Raw genomic sequence first — 21524 nt, 5'->3', positions numbered from 1 at the left:
ACCCTTAGTTATATAATATCAAAGTATTTTTATTTTTACAGCAGTGCAGTAATGTTATCGTCTACCTGCCGGGTCCTCTCATGTCTCTGATCTCCACATTGAGAAAAGGCAGGAAGGGGTTTCCACAGAAGGGGCAGGTGGTGTTCAGGTTGGAGTCGTCCGCCGTCCAGCCGGCCATGATCTCCTCGTCGTACACCAGACAGTCGCACGTCTTACAGCGGGAACAGCTGGAGATCAGCAGCTGGAAACAGAGACACACAAACAGACGCTCAGTTAACAGTGGTTACGGGGAAATTTTAGACTTTCTTAATTTATCACGTGATGAATATTTCTGATTGGTTACAGGCTGTGGATTAATTTGTGATCCTAACATCGCTTCATTTAACGTTGTGTTTTAATAACCAGTCCACGGCTAAGTCCCAGTCGCTAAATTCTACTTTTCTTCTTTTCATTTTGTAGTTTGATTTACCTCCATGGCGTAGTTGTTGAAGATGCTGGTGTTGCTGGTGTAGTGTGAGGAGCTGGCGTCCGACTTGTCCGGCAGAGGGAAGCCCGGGGGCGAGAGGACGCATCCTGCAGGAGGATGACGAGAGGAATGATCAGAATGTGTGACATTATTTACTCAAACAATTTGTTATATTTATTTGTTTTATAAGATGAATCCATTAACAGGACTGTATAAATGAATTCATACAGATATAATTTAATTTTTCTTACTGTTCGATGTTTTATTTTTCAAATATTTGGTAAATAAAATTTATTTCAGCTCAATCACGATTTTGATCACATTAGAAACTAACTTCTGTTGCATCAATCAAGTCTTTCTCACCGGGCAGCAGAGACGTGGGTCTCATATGGCAGGAACCTGCAGAGGGGCTGTCCAGTCTGCTGCGGAGGGGACTGCGTCGGGGGCTCCTGCGGGGTCCTGAGGGACCAATGGGGCCGTTCCTCTGTGGAGAAACCACAGAGTGCTCCGACGCCCCACAGTCTTCCTCATCCAGCAGGGAGGAGCCGTCTGGATCCCCAACACTCAGACGGTCACTGTGACCGTCCTGGACAAAAGGAGGAGAGCCGACAAGTTAATGTCGTATTATATATATATTCATGATGCTTACAGCAACAGCAGATCAAGTTCAGTAAGGACTACAAATAAAATTCTATATATTCTAAAAGAGATGTAGTAAAGTGTCATGTAACAAACCCTGGACAGGTTCAGATCTCACTGTATTGCTGTTGATCAAGGTAATAGACGTGAGTGTGGTGCAAGTGAAATATATATTATCTGACGGATTTTTGAATCAGGAACATCACTAGAGCAAAATAAATAAAAAAGCATCTGAAACACGTATTACCTGCTGGAGGTTATCTTTTGTCTGTTTGTTCGTTTGTCAGCAGGATTACAAAATATGTGGAAAAAATTTGCATAGGGATTTGTCCCAAAAAGGAACATTTAAAATGTTGGCCTGGTTTTTAACAAAGGGGTGGATCCAGGAATTGTATTTAATTGAATTTTAAGTGTAATTTTGCACATTTCCTCACAAATAAAGGAATATTTTATCTTATCTTGCACATGAATTCTATCAACATAGCCACAAGATGGCAGCAGCACTCAAACTGAAGTCTTCCACTACTTCTTATATGAGCTTAATGTTGTAAACCACTGAGGTGTATTTGCAACAGTGCAAAAGTACAATCTCAGAAGTGTTTATGCAGGTTTTATCTTATTTAGGTAAGTTTGCTTTGCATTGCTGAATATTTTTTAGATGAAAATGTGGCATTTTTGGATTATAATATACGTTATACAGCTTTAAAATGAGGTCACTATCTAGCTATATATATATATATATATAGACAGATGATCAGTTAAAAGTCAAAGTGGACAAACAAGTTTCATCAAGATATCAGCACAAATAATCCAGCTCAACAATCTATATTAGCGGTCAAGACTCTGCACCTTGGTCGGTGTGGTGTAGGTGGCCAGACGAGAGTACCAGCGGCTCGCCTTCTCTGCCACCCCCTTCCCAGCAGAGACCACACTGGTTTTGAATACATCCAGCGTTGGTGTGAGCAGAGTGTCAAGAGCGAAGGAGGAGGAGGACGGTGAAGGTGTCGCCAGGCTCATCCTGTCCGCCCTGTCTTTGTAGGGGCTGGGTCGAGGGCTGGGGCTGGGGGTGGTGCTCGAGCTGCGACGTGGGGGCGACGACCACAGACGTTGGCGTGAGATGGGCTGGGAGGGCGAGGGCGGGTGGTATGTGCGAGAGCGTGGTACTCCAGTTGTCCTGAGGGAGGAGCTGTGGGGCAGGCTGGCTCTGCGGGGGCCAGAGATTGAAGAGGGATGGAGGAGGAGGGGGCTGACCGGGTCCTGCAGGTCCAGACTGGGTGTGCGGCTGGTCATTGGGCTGCCCATGTGGTTCATGTAGAGCTCTATCTCCCTGGCCAGGTGCCTGCCGGAGCTTGGCGTGCTCGCCTCATCACCTTCTGGGTACCGATCCTCATCCTGCTGCTTGGACTGGGACTCTGCCGCCAGCAGCGACAGAGGGTCGTAGCCCATCTCAATACCTGTGCGTTTGACAGCTCCTCTGGACGTCCCGGGGCTCATGGCACCGTAGCTGGCGCTGCGTTCCACGAGTTTCTTATGTCTGTGGGTTTGATGAGTGTTGACGCCAGGCCCGGTCGCAGGCTTGTCTAAATCCAGATCCTCCAAATCAAAGATGGCCTCTGTGTTACTTCTGTCCTCATCACTGGAGTCCTGTCCCTCCATCTCCTCTTCCTCCCCCCTGTGATCCAGACGTCTGGCGGCGCCAGTCTTAGCAGCAGCGCCCTCTGATCCACCAAAAGCCAGCGAACGCGGCCTCTTACTCTGACTGAAGTTGGCACCGGAGAGGATTTTGGCATCGGCGCCCAGGTGACCTGCGATCTTGTCTGGGTCTGTTTCACCTTGGCTCATGCCCAGGCCGAGGACGGTGGTGCCGCTGCCACTGCTGCCCACTGTGTCTCCACTCAGACAGCTACCCCTGACCCCCTGCCACTCCAGAGCCGAGCCGCTGCTGGCACTGCCAACCACCTCTTCCAGAGCGCTCCTGTGTCTCCTGAGCAAACTGTTGGTCCGGACCTCGCCGATCTCATCCAGGGAGGACGTGAAGAGGAGACCTGCGACATGGCCTGAGAGAGGGGGAGGGAGGGTGTTAGGGACATTTCTTTTAAAATGCTGAGAGTTCTGACTAGAAGTTTGTGGCGCCTATCAGTTAAATGACGCGGAGAAGAAAAAGAAATAACATGTTCCTAAAAGTTGAACAGATGGTGCTCGTACCATTTTTGAAACGTATCCCTCTTGTTTGAAGTTATAGATCGAATTTTTGTCTCTCTCTGTGTAGCCTGGTCACACATATGTAAATGATTCCGCCACTATCTCTCTATCAGTCATTCTTGTTTCAAGTAAACACATTCATGTCTGAGACTTCAGCATCGTCCTGAATTAAAAAGACAGTTTGCTTCATAAGGGATTTTCAGCGACCTTTGATGGCAATGCGCCTAAAACAACCCATCCAATCTGAATTTAAGACAATTTAATACTTTTTAAGGGCTTTTATTTGTAAAACTGAATTCAAAATATCTCGTTAACCTGTACCAGCATCTCTCTCCCACATCGCAAAGCTATTAACTCTTCTTATATTTCCTTGTGTACCTGTGCTGACAGAGCTCTTGGGTTTACAGGACGAGTCGTCAAATGCACAGCTGCTGCGAACGATGCCCCGCGGTTTGAAAGAGGAGTGAACCTCCACGTCCAGCTGAGGGAGGCAGTCTTTACTTCCTTTGGCGCTCTCCGTCTCAGATACTACAAACAAAAAAAATTACAATTTCAAAATCGTCCTTTTTGACAACATGCACAGCTTTAAACATGATATCGTTCTTTCAAAAAATCCTTGGAGGGAAAACACGTGATTGAAATGCTTTGATGTGCATGAGAAACCAAGAGAGATGAATCGTCTCTGGAGGAGACGGGAAGATCAAGGCAGAGGAAGGGGAAATCCTGTGTGGCTACAAGTCTGCCAAGTTATCATTTTTCATTTAGAGGGTACAGTCAACATAAAGATCAGGTGATATCTGATCAGAGGAACTACTGACAGGAGCTGCAGTCGCTCTCCTTCTTTTCATCCTTGTCAGGGGCAGCGTCCTGGGCACTGGGGTCTCCTCTCCGAACCTCCTCTTTGGACAGCGAGTTATAACCCAAATCTGACTGATCTCCTGCAGAACAAGAAAAACAGAAGAAGGTGATTAAACAGAAGAAAGGGGAGAACACAGGCACTGACTTTAAACAAAAGTATAAACCACAATAAATGATAATAAAGGAAGAAGGATTCAAGTTCTAGCTTCTCAAAACGGCACCTCTGCCTACTACCACTACTGTATGTGCCAGATGTCCTTTATATTCAGTGTCTACAGAACAAAACTAGAAAAAAGCTTTTGCTATAAAAAAAAAAAAAAAAAGAAGTTGTGAATCTTTTGTTGCCGGAAGGAAACGTAAATGAGACATTAAGAGGAAAAGCCAGAGAGGCATTTCTTCCCTTTTATCTGCTCTGTTGTGGGAGAGAGGAGAGAAACAGCAACTAAAGCTGTGCTGAATAAAAGACACCACCTGAGGGCACGCAGCTCTACAGTTACTGTGCGGAAACAAACGGCACGTTCACAGCTGCTCAGGAATTTCACTGTGAAGACCTGACTTCAGGGAGTAAAAGAAGCCTGCTGTCACTCGGGGCTGAATCTTCCACCTGTCTCTTTAACTTTCCTGAACCTGCAGGCAACCAGCTGTCTGATGATTTGTTCTCCTCTTTTATCTTTCCCATGAGCCTCCTTGGCCATCAATGCTAAATAAAGCATAAGGGCGGCGTGGCAAAGCTGCAGCATAGTATGGAGCGACTCACATATGATGCCAAGGGACTAAAACCATTCTAGGACTGTGATAATCAATAAATGGCACATCAAGGTCCTTCCCTGCTGTGCTGTGAGCTGAGGTTCTCTCTCACTCTTTGTGCGCACCACGCAAAGTCTCCTGCAGAGGTGCCGACTCTGTGATTACAATTATTTCCGTAATCAGAAAGAATGTGTCCCTGGGTAATTAAACGCCATAATTGACAATGACAAATCTCTCAGTGGTGAATCGTGAGGGGAGAGCAAGAGAGAAACCAAAAGAGAGAAGAGCAGCACAGAAGCATCCGACTGTGATGTGCCGGGTGGAAAGATGGCGTGGTGGAAGAAAGACAGAGGAGGAGAGATCAGAGAGAGAGAGAAACAGAAAAAGGAAAAGAGTGGCAATGAGGAAACACTGCAAAGATGAGACAGAGAGAGAGAGAGAGACAGACAGAGAGGTTTACCTGGGTGGAGGGTGGCTTCTCTGAGCTCAGAGCCCCCACAGTGGGAGTGGGCCACCGGGGCCCTGGCGCCCACGCTGCCGCCCCCACGGCCAACTGCATGCAAGGGCAACACAGGTAGGGCCAGAGTGAAGGGCAGGGTTAGGGACAGAGCAGAGCAGAAACCACAGCCGCAAAACCAGGGAGAGACACGGATGAACAACGGGAAACGAAAGGAAGGTGGAAAAACAGGCAGCGGAGGGAAGGAGGTGTACGAGGGAAACGAGGAGGAGGAGGCCAAGTCGGTGAGTGGGACAAATGAGGAAGGAGGGTAAAAAAAAAAAAAAAAAAAAGATGTCATTGAGAGTAAAGAAAAAGATGTACAGTAGAACAAAATGGCTGCCTCTTAATGATGGAGACAAGCAGCAGCCATTTGAAGTGTACCTGTGCTAGATCTATCATCAGTGGGGTCTACTTTGACGGAGTCAGTGGCGTAGTGACCCTGCTCAGCCACGTTAGTGTCGACAGAGCTATCCAGGCTGCCGTGACTCACAGCGTCCAGGTCGCTGCCATCTGCCCAAAGACAACAGCGGGTTAAAGGAAGCAGGGCTCGTTTGCGGCTCCTCTGATCTTCAACTTTTTTGTTACACATTCAAATAAATACCTTTATAATCCTTCAGGTGATGTTAAGTAAGAGACGAGGACCGTCTCAAGCAGGAAACAGTATCTTGCTGGTGTCTTACTTTAATTACCTCCACTGGGAAGGTTATGTTTTCACCTGCTTTGTTTGTTTTTAGCAGGATTACACAAAAACCAGCAGACAGAATTCTACGAAACTTCGGTTTTTTGGTCTGGATCCAGATTTTCTTTTCACTTTCTTTTTTTTTTTTTTAACATTTTCCTTGATTCCTCAGAGAAAACAATTATGGATCTTGATGAAAATAAAAAAAATCAGGCATCATCAAGGGACTGATATTTATGTGTTTGTGCAATTTAGTGAAGATCCAAATAAAAATCCAGTGAATGTCGTGAATTTAAATTTGGTTTCAGAAGGGGATTGTTGGGCCTTGGCAGATGAGCTGTATTGAGTGCCCATTGTAGTTTGATATAAATTCAGCTGAACCAGGATAATGAAATAAGAATTAAGTGTTGAAAAGCTTCAAAATGCCACAATACAAATAATAATAATAACTTTATATAGAGAGCACTTTACAACACAAAACATGAAGGATTGCAAAACAAGAAAATAATTGTTAAAATATGGAAGGACGTGTAAATCAATGGTAAATATAAGAGAAGAAATCATGTGAAAAATGTGAAATTCTAAATATTTAATTCCACTTTATACCAAATGTAAATGGGAGTTCCAGTCACTGAACAGCTGATAGAAGATTATAGTTTTTCTTTCAAGTGTTGGCCAGTTATTACTACAGGATGAAATGTGATGTTGGTGGCAGGAGTGGAGTCAGAGGGTGAGGGAGAGTTAAATAATAAAGTATTACAAATTGTCATTAGTGGCGTTTTTTCATCCATCCACACACTCCATGTGTCTTTTAGATGTGTGGACAATATAACTGAATGTGTTCAAACTAAATCACAACTGACGAGGAGGCTTGAACACAATAATTAACTCTGGTTCAAGCGAGTGTCTTAAAAAAAAAGCCGGGTTTAGCAGGACGGGGATTGACGTGCAGGTGTTCACTGGCATGCAGGTGAGTTAAATCACACATGTTGAGATGCTTGTGTTTTACGGTTCTACCGTCTTAAAGCAACGCAATGAAACTTGTTTAGCAAGCAGCTTCATTAAAATGAGTTTGATGGTTGAGCTCTTTCCCACTCCGCACCCTGAGCGTCTGCTCTATGTAACTTTGATGAGTGGGAATCATGGGTAATAACAACTTCATCAAAACTCAAATCCAGGCACATAGAAGTGGTGATTTAAACTTCATGTTGACACGGAGTTTCCAAAGTTTACATAGTGTTGATTTAAATGAAAACAGATTAGTGTCAGACTCCAGAGTCTTACACACTTTTTTTTTTTATAGGAGTCAATTTGTGTATTTTCACACATTTTCTTGCCTCTTAATGAAGCAGTAACGACTTCTGAGTCAACATTTTATTATCATACACAGAGCTCTGTTTGCAAATGGGTGGGCTGTGAACAGCTGCTTTCCAAATGTGCTTGTGGTTCTTTTTATTCCCTCATATGGTTTACAAACTTTCTATCTATGCTCATGAAACAGTAGACTGCTGAAGGTTTTCAGAGGATGTTGATATTAGGTTTCTTGTGGATTTTTGGAAGGCGAATATTTTTATAGCGTCTGTGAGATTACTTTCTTTCTTCCTCTCAGACATGCAGGGTGTTTCTGTCTAATCACAGATACCTGACAGAGGGCTCTGGGTGACAGGACCATGCCGTCGTAGAGCCTGTTTGAACTGCGCCACGCCCAGAACGACATTTCTCAGCTTCATCCACAGGAAGTATCCTCCTCTGGTGCTGGAGGGCCACGTGCTCTCCAGCACCGCCTGGACACCAGGAGGAAAGACACACAGGGACAAAAAGGTAAGTAAAGGAATTAGAATCACTGCCCTGTAGTTGTATGCACTCATAAACCAGTGCAGTTTTAGTCTACATACATTTATTTTCCAGACTCATTTGAAACGACCAAGACTTTTAACCTTTAACCCCTGAAATCTCCTAAATGAATCTCTGAGTCCAAGTGACAACTGGTCAAAAGGTGAAGAAATTCCAAAAAGCAGCGTTGAGATCATGTCGAAGAGATCAAACACACGTTTTGTGAGGCCACCGTGACCTTTGAACTTTGACCACCCAAATCGAATCTGTTAATCCGTGAGTGGAAGTGAACATCTGTGCCGAATCTGGACGGATTCTCTTGAGGTGTTCCTGAGATATGCGTTCACAATGCAATCAATATGTGAGGTCACAGTGATCTTTGACGACCTAAATGAAATCAGTTTATCCTTGAGTCCAGCTTCAATCTGTTCAAAGGTTTGGAGAAATTCCTTCAAGGCGTTCTGTTGTGTTCACAAGAATGGGACGGAATGACCTGAAATCCTTCACTGGCTTCAACGGCAAGGAGGCATAAATATGTTGCTGCCAAATGACTTTGAAACCTTTCTAGTAGCCGTGTTAGATTCAGTTCATTTTTAATTCTAATTATTAAACATATGGGTGTTTTCTCTATTCCACACATTGAAATATTCATATATTCATCTAAAAACTACAATAAACCACTGAAGACAAAGCGTCTGAATATGTTGAAAACTGCAGCTGCGACTTAATCTTGAACATTTTGAACTGAATGAACTGAAACTGACCCAATCTCTTTTCCATAAAACCATCTTGAATGAATTTTTCATCAAGGCCGTTAACTGCTGTGTGAATCCACAGTCACTCTCGGCATCAGAGGCGGAACAGAAAAGCCACTGCAGCTGTCGGTGGCCAAGTCACGTTCGACTGTCACTGTCTGCTCCTAAAATACACTTCAGACGCCCCCTTAGAGAAATCACTGGCATGCCTCTGAACAGCACCGAGTTTATTACACTGGCTGCTGCTGTGTGGAGGCTGTAAGGATGTGGACCAGGTGAAACGAACATCCTGGAACCACTGGCAGTGAATCTGTTAATGTGACTAACACACAGTGGTCTGTGCCTCAGACTGACTGAGACTTAACAAGCCTTCGTTAGGCTCTACATTTAATACATGAGAGCTCTAAGATGGACATTTGTCAAATTAATCTTTTCGGACAAACAATGAAAGAGCTTTACAGAATAAAAGCAGTAAAATCAGTAACTGATATTTTAGTTATCACATCACTTTCCTCATCATTTTTGCTCTATACAAGGTCAGGAGGAATATTCTGTTCAGTTTAGCTTCAGGTTTATTTTATTGAGCTGCAGATCACTTTTAATTCAGCAGTTTCTTCTTCACTGAGGCTTTATTTTAAATACCTGAAAAACATTTTATGTAACCAAACATCCTGAACTGGGATTAAATCACAGAATGAACAGATAAGTATGTAAACAAACACAGAGAACGTCTCTTCCCTCCTCCTTCCCATTCCTCACTTTCAACGACCTGAAGAGGCACGAGAAGTAAAAAACTACTATGTGTTCACTGCAGCTTTTACTTTGACTACTGTCTGTGTTTATGGAGGCATCGGACACTTTATTCATCAAAGTCTTTCACCTGAAAGAGGAAATAAGAACCTCTGAGGCGTCAAAACACATCAGAGTAACCTTTCCAGGGGCCTTGTCGTCTGTAAGCCTGCTTCCACGTCACCTTATTTACTTTTATTATCCCCGTGTCGCCACATCAGGACAGTTTGAGCTGCTAACACTCTCAATTCATCCTGACACCCGAGTGTGTTCTTCACATGACGTCACACGACCTTGGGGAGGGAAACTGCAAATGTCACCAATGTTTCTTTTTACCTGAAAGCCGAGCGTGTGCAGAGCGATTACCGTGATGAAGTGTCTCTGCCTCACGAGTGTCAACAGGAGAGGAATGAATTTTAGTGATGAAGCAGCCGAGCACAGCGGTGTAATAATTTGGATGCAGTTATTTATGAGTGAGTATCGGGAATAAGCCTCCAGGCTGCAAACAGTCTGATGTATAATCCATCAAACAGCTTCCGAAGCTTTCTATAAATCAATGGTATCTCTTCGCGTTTTAAGAAAAAGCATTCAAACCCTAATTAATGCAATCAATACAAATTTGGAATATTAAAGCAACTCATGATAATAGTATTAACTTTATCAAACTTTTATCTATTTATTTGATCTCATGTGGATCCGACTCCTCCAGGGACGCCTACGTTTACATCCTTTCTGTTGTATTTCCATGTCCCTATAACGTGAGCTTAAGAACAATCTGATTTATACAACAGCCAGTTCTCAGACTTTATTGTATGTATACACCCAAATCACGAACACCACACCCAGGCTGACAGCATACTGTGATACTTCGGAGTCCCAGAGCTGATCTGTTTTATAAATGACTGTGTCAGCTATTGCACAGCGTAGTTATTGGCCAGTTGTATCTGTTACTCACACTGTAAACGCAAGATCTCTGTTTGGAAAAGAGACTCAGGGTTGATGCTGTTCATTCGCCAAATGACCAGATGTCTGTGGACTGTTCAGACCTGGTGCTCACATCGGTCCTGAGAGATCCAATCACAACTCGACGTCTCTTTGGTTAACTTGAGTTCACACATTAAAATACGTCCTGAATGTGTCTCCTGTGACCACTTGTGATGTCAAGACGCATTGAGGGTGAATTTGGATTTGGAACTGAACTTACTACTGACCACTTACGAGGGGAAAACTCAGGACAGATTTTAGTACCAGGTCTGAATTGGGGTCTCTGATGTTACACACATTTGTGCAGATTTACAACACACGTAATCACAAGAGGCGTGTACCTTGTTGTAGTAGCCGTATGTGATGGCGTTGGGGTGGATTCCAGCCTTCTTCATCTCAAAGAGGACCCTGACTGCGAGGACAGGCTGACCATACTGTCCACAGAGCTGCATCAGCACCCGGTAACACACCTGTATTGGTACATTTATTTTTACAATTTACTTAAAAAACAACCGGGGAAAATTTACCTTGAGGAAAAAAGGTAAATGAAAAACTCTAAAGTTAAAATTAAAAACGTTTCGGTACGTGTTGGTTGAACTTTAGTGCAAATGTTGGGAAAATTTGGTAAAAACATATATTTACCTCATCAGGGGGCTGCAACTTCTTGGCCTGCATCTTCCTGAGGACGTCGTAGGCGGTACGAAGGGCCCTCACCTTGGAGTGGCACACCTTTACGTACGCCGGCAGACAGATGAACCACAGACCGTAGCAGTGACGGAGCAGACACTTGGACCACAGCTGAGGAATGGATGAGTATTTCTTTGCTATCTTCTGGGACAATTTGATCTCCTGTGGGTGAGGGGAGAAGGAACATTTTTCTTTTCAGGCGTCAAGGACACGTAGGATTTCGCTTCGGAGATAAGTGTGAGTGTCAACTCAAAGCTGGCAGAGCAGCCGCCACCGTAAATCAAGAGTGAAATCTACCAGTTTCAACACTTTATTGAAACTACTACATTAGGAACAAAACTTATTTTTCCTTACCTATTTTTTTTAATATGTGGATATCAGTTTTGCTGTATGCTGAATTTAAGTTGATAGTGTAGATTCTTACCTGGAGGTTTTACTTTTTGTGAGTTTGATTTTGCTTGCTCTGTTTTAGTGATCAGCTCAGTGCTTAGACAAACACATCAGTAAATTAACATGTAGCAGCAGTGAGTTACTGTGGTGCTGACCTGCTTGGTGCGTCTAAACATGGGGGCAGGGCTGGTGGGGCAGCTGTGTCTGGCAGCGAGGCGGGAGGAGGGAGTCCGCAGACCCTCCACCGGGTCAAAAAGGTCAAGACTTAACACCGGGAAACCATCGTACCTGACAAAGAACATACACGCACACATTTTAGTGAAAGCAGTCACACAGTTTTACAACTAACTAAAACATCTATCGGTCTATATGAACTCATGAGGAATCCACCAGCGTCTGAAAATTAAAAGTCATATTTCAGTAACACTTGAAATAAAATAATTCCTTCCAAGGTCACAGTGATCATAAATATGGTTTGGATGTAATTATATTCAACGAGAGATGATAAAAATTCTGGAAAGCTGCGGGTCATTATGGATTATTAGGGCAGCTTAATTTAAGTGGTTCTGAAAAAGCATAAATTATACAGAGCAATACAGAGCGGAATACAAGTACCACAAATTCAGACCCACACAGACCAGCAGTCATGTTCGGTCTTTACTCCCAGTAAGGGAGCGGGACTCCTGCTGATCCTCATCATCGGCTGTTCCAAGTTTAAATTCACTGATTTTCATTATTTAGATTCTGTAATTTTCTCCATGCTGTTAAGTGTCAGTCCTGTGTACGGCTCAGGAACACAGGAACATGTTTGTGTAGTAGCAGCCTGTTCACAGATGAAGTCATTGAGTTATTAGCACATGATTCAATCTAACAAGACAACACCTTCTCTTCTGGTGCGAAATCTGGGTTACAGTGACTCACTGCACATTTAAAACGAGAGCGACGATCCAGCTAAAACAATAAAATGTATCTTGGCAAATGAATGTTTTATGTCTTCCACCATTTGAGTATTACAATGTTTAATGTACCTGTAGCAGAGCGGGTGTTCCTCCCCCTCAGGCAGGGGAGGCAGCTCTGGAGGTGTGATAAAGACCGTGTGCTCACTGCGCTGGGATTCATCAAACTCTATCAGCCTGGACTCCTCGGGCTTCTCACTGTCCACCTGCAGAGCACACACACACGCACACAATCAAACACACACACAAGCAGAGATGTGTGGGTGGTGGTGCACAGCAGATAGAAATGGGGAGTAATTCATAGGACGTTGAATCCTGAATTTATGCCCTGTAATAAATGTTTCAGTGTTTGGCCTGACACCTTTTAAATAAACACTTTTACTAAAACATAAATTTAAAGCAGCTTCATATCCGTCACTCTGAGTGCAGGACTCTGACAAAAAGTGTGTCTGGCAGAGCTGAGGGAGGACGACAGCAGGTGACCTAGATTTCCCAAGTGAACATGTTTCCCTTTCTCTTTATTCTTGTTTTTTTTTTCTACCTCTCTGCTACCTGTCTCTATCTCTCACACACAAACAAACAGAAACTAGCCTTAACAATTCACACAGTATGGCAATCACAAATCTTTTCATAATAATCGAAACTTCAATTTAAATAGAATTAAAATAATAACAGTTGTGGGTTGTAATGCACATGATAAATTACTGTCTGGTTAAAAAGGGAATTCCACAGTTGTCACTTCGGTCAAGGAGGTCATGTCTTTACCTGTCAGTCAGTCTGTTTACTTCCTTGTTTGTCAGCAGGATTTCACAAAAACTAAAGATAATTTCTACGAATCTTGGTGGTGGGATGGGACACGAGCAAAAAAAAAAGAACACATACATTATGGCGTGTGTGCAATTTGGTGCAGATTCAAACAAACATCTGGATCTAGTGAATTTAAATGGGACTGTTGAGCATAAGCGGAGGTATGCGCTCCTCTAAGTACCATTCAAGTATTACATTCAATTCCACCATTTTACTGTTAAGCTTTTTAAAGCTCTTAATTGATTCAATTATATTTCATTTGTATGATTAGTTTCTGTTCGGTGTTGTTCCTCCGCTGGATTTAATTAAATTTGTTGCTGCGATAAACTACTTTCCCTCGGGGATCAATACATGTTAACCTTATCTTTCTCTGTGTGACTGAGTGTAGTACAACGTCTATGTGAGCCGAGTGCTGCAGTGTACTTTCTCTCTGAGTAAATAATGTGATCCAGCCACAGGTCACAAAGACTCAGTCAGATTCAAACGCCCGTGAACCTGATGCATAGAAAGGACAAGAAAACCCCACTGCACGTCTGGGGCAACAGGAAAGACAAGCTGTGGACGCTGGCCTCAGAATTCACTTCCACTATGTCTCCATCATAGCCAAAACACATACACACACAAGTGATCAGAGGACAGCCAAGTCTATTTCAAATGTCACCTGTAAAAAATCCCTCAGACGTGACATGGAAGGGAATGGCTCTGTGGACTTTAAGACTGCAAACACACAAAATGTAACCTTCAGCACACACGTCTGATGAAGTAATACTGTGAGCGCAACAGGGTAAAACGCTGAAAAAGCTCCCGGTGGAGCAGAGATGAAACACTGACGGTCTCTTCATACTGTCACACTGGAGGATATGAGCCCAGAGGATGGTTTTAAAAATTCTTCATGCTCCGTTAGCGCATCAGAAATCCCTGAGGCATTAAAAGCCCTGACTCACTGTACTCATGAAAAAGTATATAGCACAGAAAACTGTGCATACAGAATTTTCTTTCACCATCTTAAAAACCGCTGCCGAAGCAAATTTGCTGTGAACAATTAAAATTCGAAGAATGGAAAACTATCATCTTCCAGGGTAGTCACAGTATTTAATTTAAATGTATTCCTTATGAATCAGACTCTGATGAGTGAGCGGGAAAATGAACATGACAGCTCAGGCTGAAGAAGCGGGGGGGTGGGGGGGGTTGTCTGAAGGCAAACTGCTTCCTTCAGAGTCAAGGGCTACATCCACATTACTATGTTTTTCATTTCAATAAGACATTTTCAAACTAAAACAATCTTTGAACATCAGTTTCCACAAGTGTCAGTCACACTTGTATTATCTATGTTGTGTTCTACACTAGTAGCTGAGGCTGATGCCTGTTCTTCCAGAAGAGGGTCGTGTGACGAAAACTTACTAGCATGGATGTAGTAGTTTCCTGTACAACTTATTTCAATTTCTAATGATTTTGTTGTTTGTTAGGAGCATGCACCAAGCACCAATCTCCCACCTGGAGACAAAATTAACCCAGAATCGAACAAGTAATAATAGACTTACCTTCCCTCCTTTGTCCGCACTGCGCTCTGAATTGTAGAGCTGCTCGCAAATGGAGGCAGAAGAGAAAAGAGACAAGAAAAACTCGGGAAATCAGAAAAGGAGAGAAGCAGGTGAACCAACACAGGAGAGAGTTGAAGCTACTAGTACTGTTGTAGGATGATAAAGAGAGAAAAACAGAATCACTCCAGAAGAGGAAGGATGAAGGAATTGTATCTTTGTTGTAGGTTTTTGTCAGAAGCTTGATTCCACTGCATCAGAAAGAAAATATAAACAGCACAATTTAGGAATAAAAGCTCACCTTGTCCACGCAGTCGTCGAAGAAGGCCAGGCTGGCGTCTTTGTCACTGACGAACGAACACTCCTCGATAAAGCGGATGAACATCTGGGTCTTCGTCATCAGTGAGTAGAACTTCTGGTGAGAGCGGTCACGGCTTTTCAAGAATCCTGAGGGCATCAATGTTAAACGTTAGCTTTCAAATAAATTACCAAAGGTTAGAAACTATTATTATTAATAAACATCTAAATTATTTCCTTTGCTGAAAAATGATTGACAGGAGTGAAAGGTGTGGTTGAACAATCCATTATCCAATAAAAGGCTCCATGTATAACGTATACAACTTCCATTTGTCTTGTGTTGGATGATGCAGCAGCAGCCAAACACAATGTTATTAGTATAATGGCCTTTTAGGGATGTAGGAGGGGAAACAAAGTGAATCGCTTCCTTGATTGATGCTGAAAGCAGTTTAACTGACTAATAAGCCACCGCTGCTGCTGCTGTGAGACTGAAAGCAGGATGGATGGACGCTGGCTCACGGCACAGAGGTGGAAGCCAAACACTTAGAAACACTTCCTGCAGCTGATGAAAATCTAAATCCCAAGCTCCTAGACTATATATAAAGACAGACGATGTGTCTGCACTTCCCACCTCTATACAGAAACAAAGCTAAAATATCCCAGATGCAAACGCTGCCATCATTTTGAGCCAGAGAGGGAGCCGCAGTATCAGGATACCGCCTCTACACTCGCTTGAACAATCAATGAGTCAGTCTCAACTCATTTTCGGAGCATTTAATAAATAATTAAATTGTCATTTGTTTGTCTAGGACCTAGCCAAGCTGGGATATTACAGTGCTAACCACTGCACCATGTGCCGCTAACATGGAGGAGGTGAGGGTTGTGATCTGTAATGTATCAGCCACCGGGAGTCGATCGAGACACTTCACTTGTGGCAGCTTTCATGTCGTCCATCTTTAGATACAGTCTATAATCCTGATGCTGATCTGCAACCTGGATCATTTATTCGGACTCCTCTCAGCTCTTTATCTTATTTAGAGACGGGACCCCAGACACTCCTGGACACTCCCTGCATTTAATGAAGTTAAGGTGACAGATGCTGGACTGAAATACAATTAAATAACAGAGGACACTGCTATTTTGGGAGGCATCAGAAAAAAGGTAACACATTCTATATTTTATGTTGTTGTTTTCATCCACCTGATGTATAGGCTTTTACATATTTCTTCAGCTGAGTCATTATGTAACGTCCTGCAGACAGTCCTGTTTGCTATATCATGTAACTCACTCTGGATACGACCTTGGCTGCAGCCATCCTCAAGCGGCGCAGCCATGATTTCACTTTAACTCATTCCAGCCATGACGTGAACACGCTCCAGATGCAGAGGCCGGACTCGAGGCTCTGGAGGCTTTGGTAGCTGCGTAACCTTCAGTCTGCAAAACAGCCTTGAACCTCCGACCCCGGAAAACGCTACGTAAACAGTGTCTGTGTGTTTACTCAGAGGTGGGGATGGACACTTATGAAAGCTCATGTATTAAACAGCACCATCTGTTTTTGAATCTGACCAGCTGGTGAGAAGAAGGTGCTACAGATGACACAGCATTCTTTATACATTCATAGACTCAGGCTTCACAGCCTCGACTAAAGACTGGACAACAACAAATAAGTGGATCAAACTAAACCTTTTTTAATATTAGTCCTCAAACCAACACAATGGATCCACTCACAGGCTCTAAAATACTGAGAATGTTATTGATTTTCTCCACACGAACAGCTTAACCTTTCAAATCAATCTCTCAGATCAGACCTCAGATTATTTAAATAGAAATAAGAAACCGCTCTGGGTCGCAAGAACCTTGACTGAGACTGTGACTGATCTGAGAAACTGACTAAAGATAAGGTGTCGCCTCCAAGTCATGTTTGTGGATACAAACCAAACATCGCATTTTTCAAAGAGCTTAAGCATGAAAAAAACCAGCGCAATGCAAATCAGTTCAAACAGGTTCTCTCCAAAAGATAAATCTGATTGAAGAGGTTTGGATTTAAATGGGAACTTTGCGGATTTTCAACCAGCCTTGTACCGAGATATCCCCGATCTTTTGTTGCAAAAGGTCCTCCAGATGATGATTATTCACATTTATCACTCACAAGAAGACAAGTCAATAATCTGATCGATATAGAAGATAACACAAATACATTGTGGAGGAACTACAGCATATGGGGGAGGAAGGGGCTTTCACTTCTGAGATCAAAGCGGTGCAGAGCTGCCTCGTACCAGGGACAATTTGCGGCTGAGGAGTTGCACACTAGCAGAAAGAAACACTAAAGAACGTAATACGTCTCCTTTAGGTGAAAGCTCATTATCTGTTCATCACAAGGCATCTGTCAAATCGTGCCAAAGCGATATGATCATGTTCTGTTTGAACGATGATACACAAACGTGTCTGTGAGCCTCTGAAGCCAGGTGGGTGAATTCTCCACCCACAACAGCAAACCAAAAAACTCAACCAGGCACAGATCAGCTCCATCTTTCTCAGGAGCTTGTGGTGGAGCAGCTGGCACTGCACATGTCAGATTACTGGTATTAAAACAGCAAAACTTGAACCATCTGCAATCAATAAACACTTTGGTGGGAGCCATCATGCAGATTGTTTTATTTCTGAGAGAAAAGAAATGTCGTCAATAGATGGTTTGTTTAAGCAGGCTGCTGAGAAAAAGGACAGAGGGGTTCATCCATTCACCCTGTTTCCTCTGAGTCTCCAGAATACTGCACAGGGAAAGTGTATTATATTATTATATTATAACACAGATACCTTGTAGGTCAAAGAGTGAACTAGCGTCTGTGGCTTTCTCAGACGGAGCCTGGGTGATGGGTCGTAAGAACGAACGGTAGCCCTTCAAAATGGCTGCCATGAAGCGCAGGAAGGCTTCCTGGATCTCCAGCTCCAGCGTGTGAAGACTCTTCCCACAGCTCAGCTCTGACGAGTCGCTCATGCTCAGCTCCAGCAGCCCATCAGGTCGGTGCTGACCTGAAAACAGAGCAAAAATTCATTCAGCATTGAGTCGTTACGTATAAGCATCAACATAAACGTTCAATCATCACTTCAAACTGAGGTTGAAAATGTGCCATCATTTGATTTTTGATTAAGTCATTATGATCAAAGTCTATGAATGTGATTACTGGATCCCTGATTCTGACAGTTGAAGTAGCGACTATGAGTCAGTTCCACACATCTCACAGAAGATTGTACCCACTCACCACAGTTACACAGAACAGACCCTCAGGGTGAGGAAAGGAGAAATTAATTATCAAGCTCATATTGAAGCTAGTTGTTTATGGTAAAACATGACAGAGTGTTGCTTTAAGTCTTGTTTGGTGAACGAGCATTAGGAGTATGTCATTAGACTCAATAAACTTGAGTTTCTGAAGGTCTACAAGGTTTAAATGTCTCTAATTAAATCTCTGACTGACATATCAATATTCAGCACTTGTGGCAGCAGCTGGGTAGATTTTCACCTTCACTGAATCAGTAAATTGATTTATTCAATTTCTACAGCTCGACGAGCAGCAGGTTTCATGAGTGAGCTCGGAGAGTGTGCTCTGTGAACAGCAGGAAAAGTTGACAATAATACAATGAGCCTGGAGCTGAAGGCAGATGGATAATTGGGATATAATGCTATGATAGGATTATTGCTGGTTTTCAGCTTCTGCTGATTGGATTGAATCAATGACAAATTGGAAAGACAACAGAATCCAAAACTAATGATGATGAATGAGGTAGAACCTCATCAAAGAACCCTCTGAGGACCTCACTTAGCCACACATTTACTTTTTTTTCTTTTATTGATTAGACAAGGTGATTATATAGTCAAAGAAGTCTTAAACCCTTAACACCAAAATTGGTGTGTAAATACATGTTTTTAAATTACAATTGAATCTTTTCTCATTAGTATACAAGTTTGCTTTAGATGTGAAACAATTATTTCTTCCAGCGACAAACCTGCAGACTTCTACAAAATGAAAAGATGGCATTCAAGTGCACTACTGAATAAAGTAGAGCACAACTTCTGGTAAGCATTATTTTGGCTGGTCGACAAAAGCAGCAGCTAGCCCTACCCAGCGGGGGTGACAGTGAGCCGCTATAGCTCCTGTGCAGACTGGTGAAAGGGATCCATTGCATCTCATCAGTGGGTTGAAGCTACTGAAGCCTGAGCCTCCTTGTGAGACGCTTTGATCAGTAAATGTGTGTTTTTAGTGCAGAAATCATTGTGTTCACGCATGTGTCAAATTTCACCACCAGTCAGAGCTGGAGCCGATAAATAAACGTGACTACTGCGGAGTCATTTGACCTGGGAGGGATTGCACCCTTTCACACTGGAGATAAAAGCCAGATGTTCATAGTTCGTGGTTTTTTTGGCTCGTGTGGAAGAATGAGGCTGGACTTTGACTCGATACTCAGACATAATTTCTTCAACTGAACACAAAATAGGAAAAACCACAAATTTGAAACGTTTCCTGAAATAAATTTTTTAACAGACACGCAGGACTGACCATGAAATGAATACAACAAAATCAAACAACTGGCACATTTTTATGAAAATGTATTCCAGCAGTTCATTTATCAGCTCAGTACTCACCATCGACCAGCTGCTGGTAGAGATTGCTCAGCACATTCATCAGGTTTTTACAGGCTTTCTTTGGCAGGATCTTCCATGTGAGTGCTCGCTTATCTTCATTGCTGAAAAAGCAGAGGCAGACACTGAGCTGCTGAGAGGCTGAGAGGCCTAAACCAACACGGACAGTGGTCGAGCCGGCGGATTTCAGACCACCCTAACGCTGTCTGGCTGCTAATGAGGCCAAAAATGATGTGAACCATTACTGGCCTCACCTGACATACCAGAAAATTGCATTCGCTTCGTATTAAAACAAGTCTGACATTGCAAAAATAAAAATTTCCAACAGGCTCCAGGAAATTGGCGCGATCTCTAAACTTAGAACTCATGAGCAGGCACGAATGTGGTCTGGAAAAAATATGCAAAAGGAAACAATGTTGATCTTAAGAGCTGGAAGTGCTGAACATGATATGTGTGGCTCACTGCCCTAAAGTTAACCCTTTAAACAGCACGTACGGTATTCATCATGAGTCGATGTGAAGACAGATAATGTTAATATCATAGATTTCACTCCTCGCATGAGTAGTTTCCCTAAATAACAAGAGCGATGGGAGGATTTGTGTGATGCTCACTGGAAGATGGTGTTTGTGTCCAGGTCCACGCAGCTCACATCTGGAGGGGGGTCATAAAGATCGAAGTAGCGAGAGTCCACTCCCACGATAAATGGACAGGGGGCACTCAACACGTCAGCCAATGCCAGAGGGCAAAGAGGAATATACGGACATGGCCAGTGGAACGGGAAGATCATCTGAGGAGTGGGAGGAAGAGGAGAAAGTGAGGCCTTCACTGACTTTTGATCTAAGCGTAATTTCCATGATTACAGATGTTATGTGCTGCTGATAACGGGTCAAAATTGAATCCCAAGCCTCAGTCTCCTGCACAACTGTACCTCATCATTCTATCACAATAAGCTCCTCGTTTAATGCAGTAACTTACAGAAACCAGAGCTTCAGTGACACTGGTCAGTACGGCCGGACGCAGTGAGTGCACCAGGATCTTGTGTTCGGTGACAGCAAACACCAGCAGGGTGATGGCGTTCTCTGGTCCGAGGTTTTGGAGCAGCGTGGAAAATCGTCCACCACTACAAAAAAATATTCATATTCTTGGGAATCAATAGACTTTGTGTCCCACAAATTAAAAAAATCAATGCATACGAAAAATGTTATTCAGCACATACACTGCAGCCATGTGTCATTTGAGGCAAATTAGTGGCTGACGCGTTTTTTCTCTCACCTGAGGGGTAAAGGAGAAGATACTGGCTGGCTCAACATCAGGCTGTCATGAGGGGAAAGCTGTAGAAAAGATGGAGAGTGATATAAAACCGACCAGGCAAAAAAGAGAAACGAAAAAATACACCTACACTGAATAATTCATATATTCAACCATAGCGGAGGATCTAAATTCTGCCTCGCCTGCACCCCTCAGACAACCAAAACACCAACACACATTACAATGCAGACAATGACACATTACCTGTGCACTTTTTACAAAGAAAATCACAAATACCTTGTGAGCAAAACATACCTGCACCAGGATGCGAGGCCTCTGCGAGGAGGGGAAGGGAACTTTGTGCATAAAATGTGAGATGTGCCTGGGAGGGAGAAGAACGGGGAGGATGTGAGGCCAAAAATAACTGCAGTGGGCGGCCAAGTCATCCATCAGCTCACCCCTCTCAGATGTGTACGAGTTATGAGCAGCAGTAAAACATAGGAGGCATGAATCT

The 21524-nt window shown here is 43.2% G+C and overlaps 1 protein-coding gene across 8 annotated transcripts in view; it reads right to left on the bottom strand.

Moving 5' to 3' along the window:
* The window catches only part of LOC109637215 (C-myc promoter-binding protein-like), a 52061-nt gene that overhangs the window by 6186 nt on the left and 24351 nt on the right, over positions 1 to 21524 (bottom strand). For 2 of the 8 annotated variants that reach the window (XM_069526452.1, XM_069526457.1), the window contains exons 7-27: positions 21326 to 21392; positions 21035 to 21093; positions 20738 to 20882; positions 20374 to 20549; positions 19766 to 19866; positions 17941 to 18156; positions 15131 to 15276; positions 14833 to 14871; positions 12557 to 12690; positions 11684 to 11816; positions 11094 to 11300; positions 10793 to 10921; positions 7733 to 7874; positions 5793 to 5921; positions 5373 to 5465; positions 4126 to 4245; positions 3686 to 3835; positions 1955 to 3162; positions 830 to 1052; positions 470 to 573; positions 66 to 241 (exon numbers count right to left, since the gene is read on the bottom strand). In XM_069526452.1, coding sequence (XP_069382553.1) covers positions 66 to 241; positions 470 to 573; positions 830 to 1052; positions 1955 to 3162; positions 3686 to 3835; positions 4126 to 4245; positions 5373 to 5465; positions 5793 to 5921; positions 7733 to 7874; positions 10793 to 10921; positions 11094 to 11300; positions 11684 to 11816; positions 12557 to 12690; positions 14833 to 14871; positions 15131 to 15276; positions 17941 to 18156; positions 19766 to 19866; positions 20374 to 20549; positions 20738 to 20882; positions 21035 to 21093; positions 21326 to 21392 — 3897 coding nt within the window. The remainder of the gene's footprint in view (positions 1 to 65; positions 242 to 469; positions 574 to 829; positions 1053 to 1954; positions 3163 to 3685; positions 3836 to 4125; positions 4246 to 5372; positions 5466 to 5792; positions 5922 to 7732; positions 7875 to 10792; positions 10922 to 11093; positions 11301 to 11683; positions 11817 to 12556; positions 12691 to 14832; positions 14872 to 15130; positions 15277 to 17940; positions 18157 to 19765; positions 19867 to 20373; positions 20550 to 20737; positions 20883 to 21034; positions 21094 to 21325; positions 21393 to 21524) is intronic. The other 6 variants (XM_069526463.1, XM_069526468.1, XM_069526461.1 and 3 more) reach the window with 6 other exon arrangements.

Source organism: Paralichthys olivaceus, chromosome 1 (assembly GCF_024713975.1).
Source record: "Paralichthys olivaceus isolate ysfri-2021 chromosome 1, ASM2471397v2, whole genome shotgun sequence".
Lineage (NCBI taxonomy): Eukaryota > Metazoa > Chordata > Actinopteri > Pleuronectiformes > Paralichthyidae > Paralichthys > Paralichthys olivaceus.
This window is presented reverse-complemented; position numbering and strand designations above follow the sequence as displayed.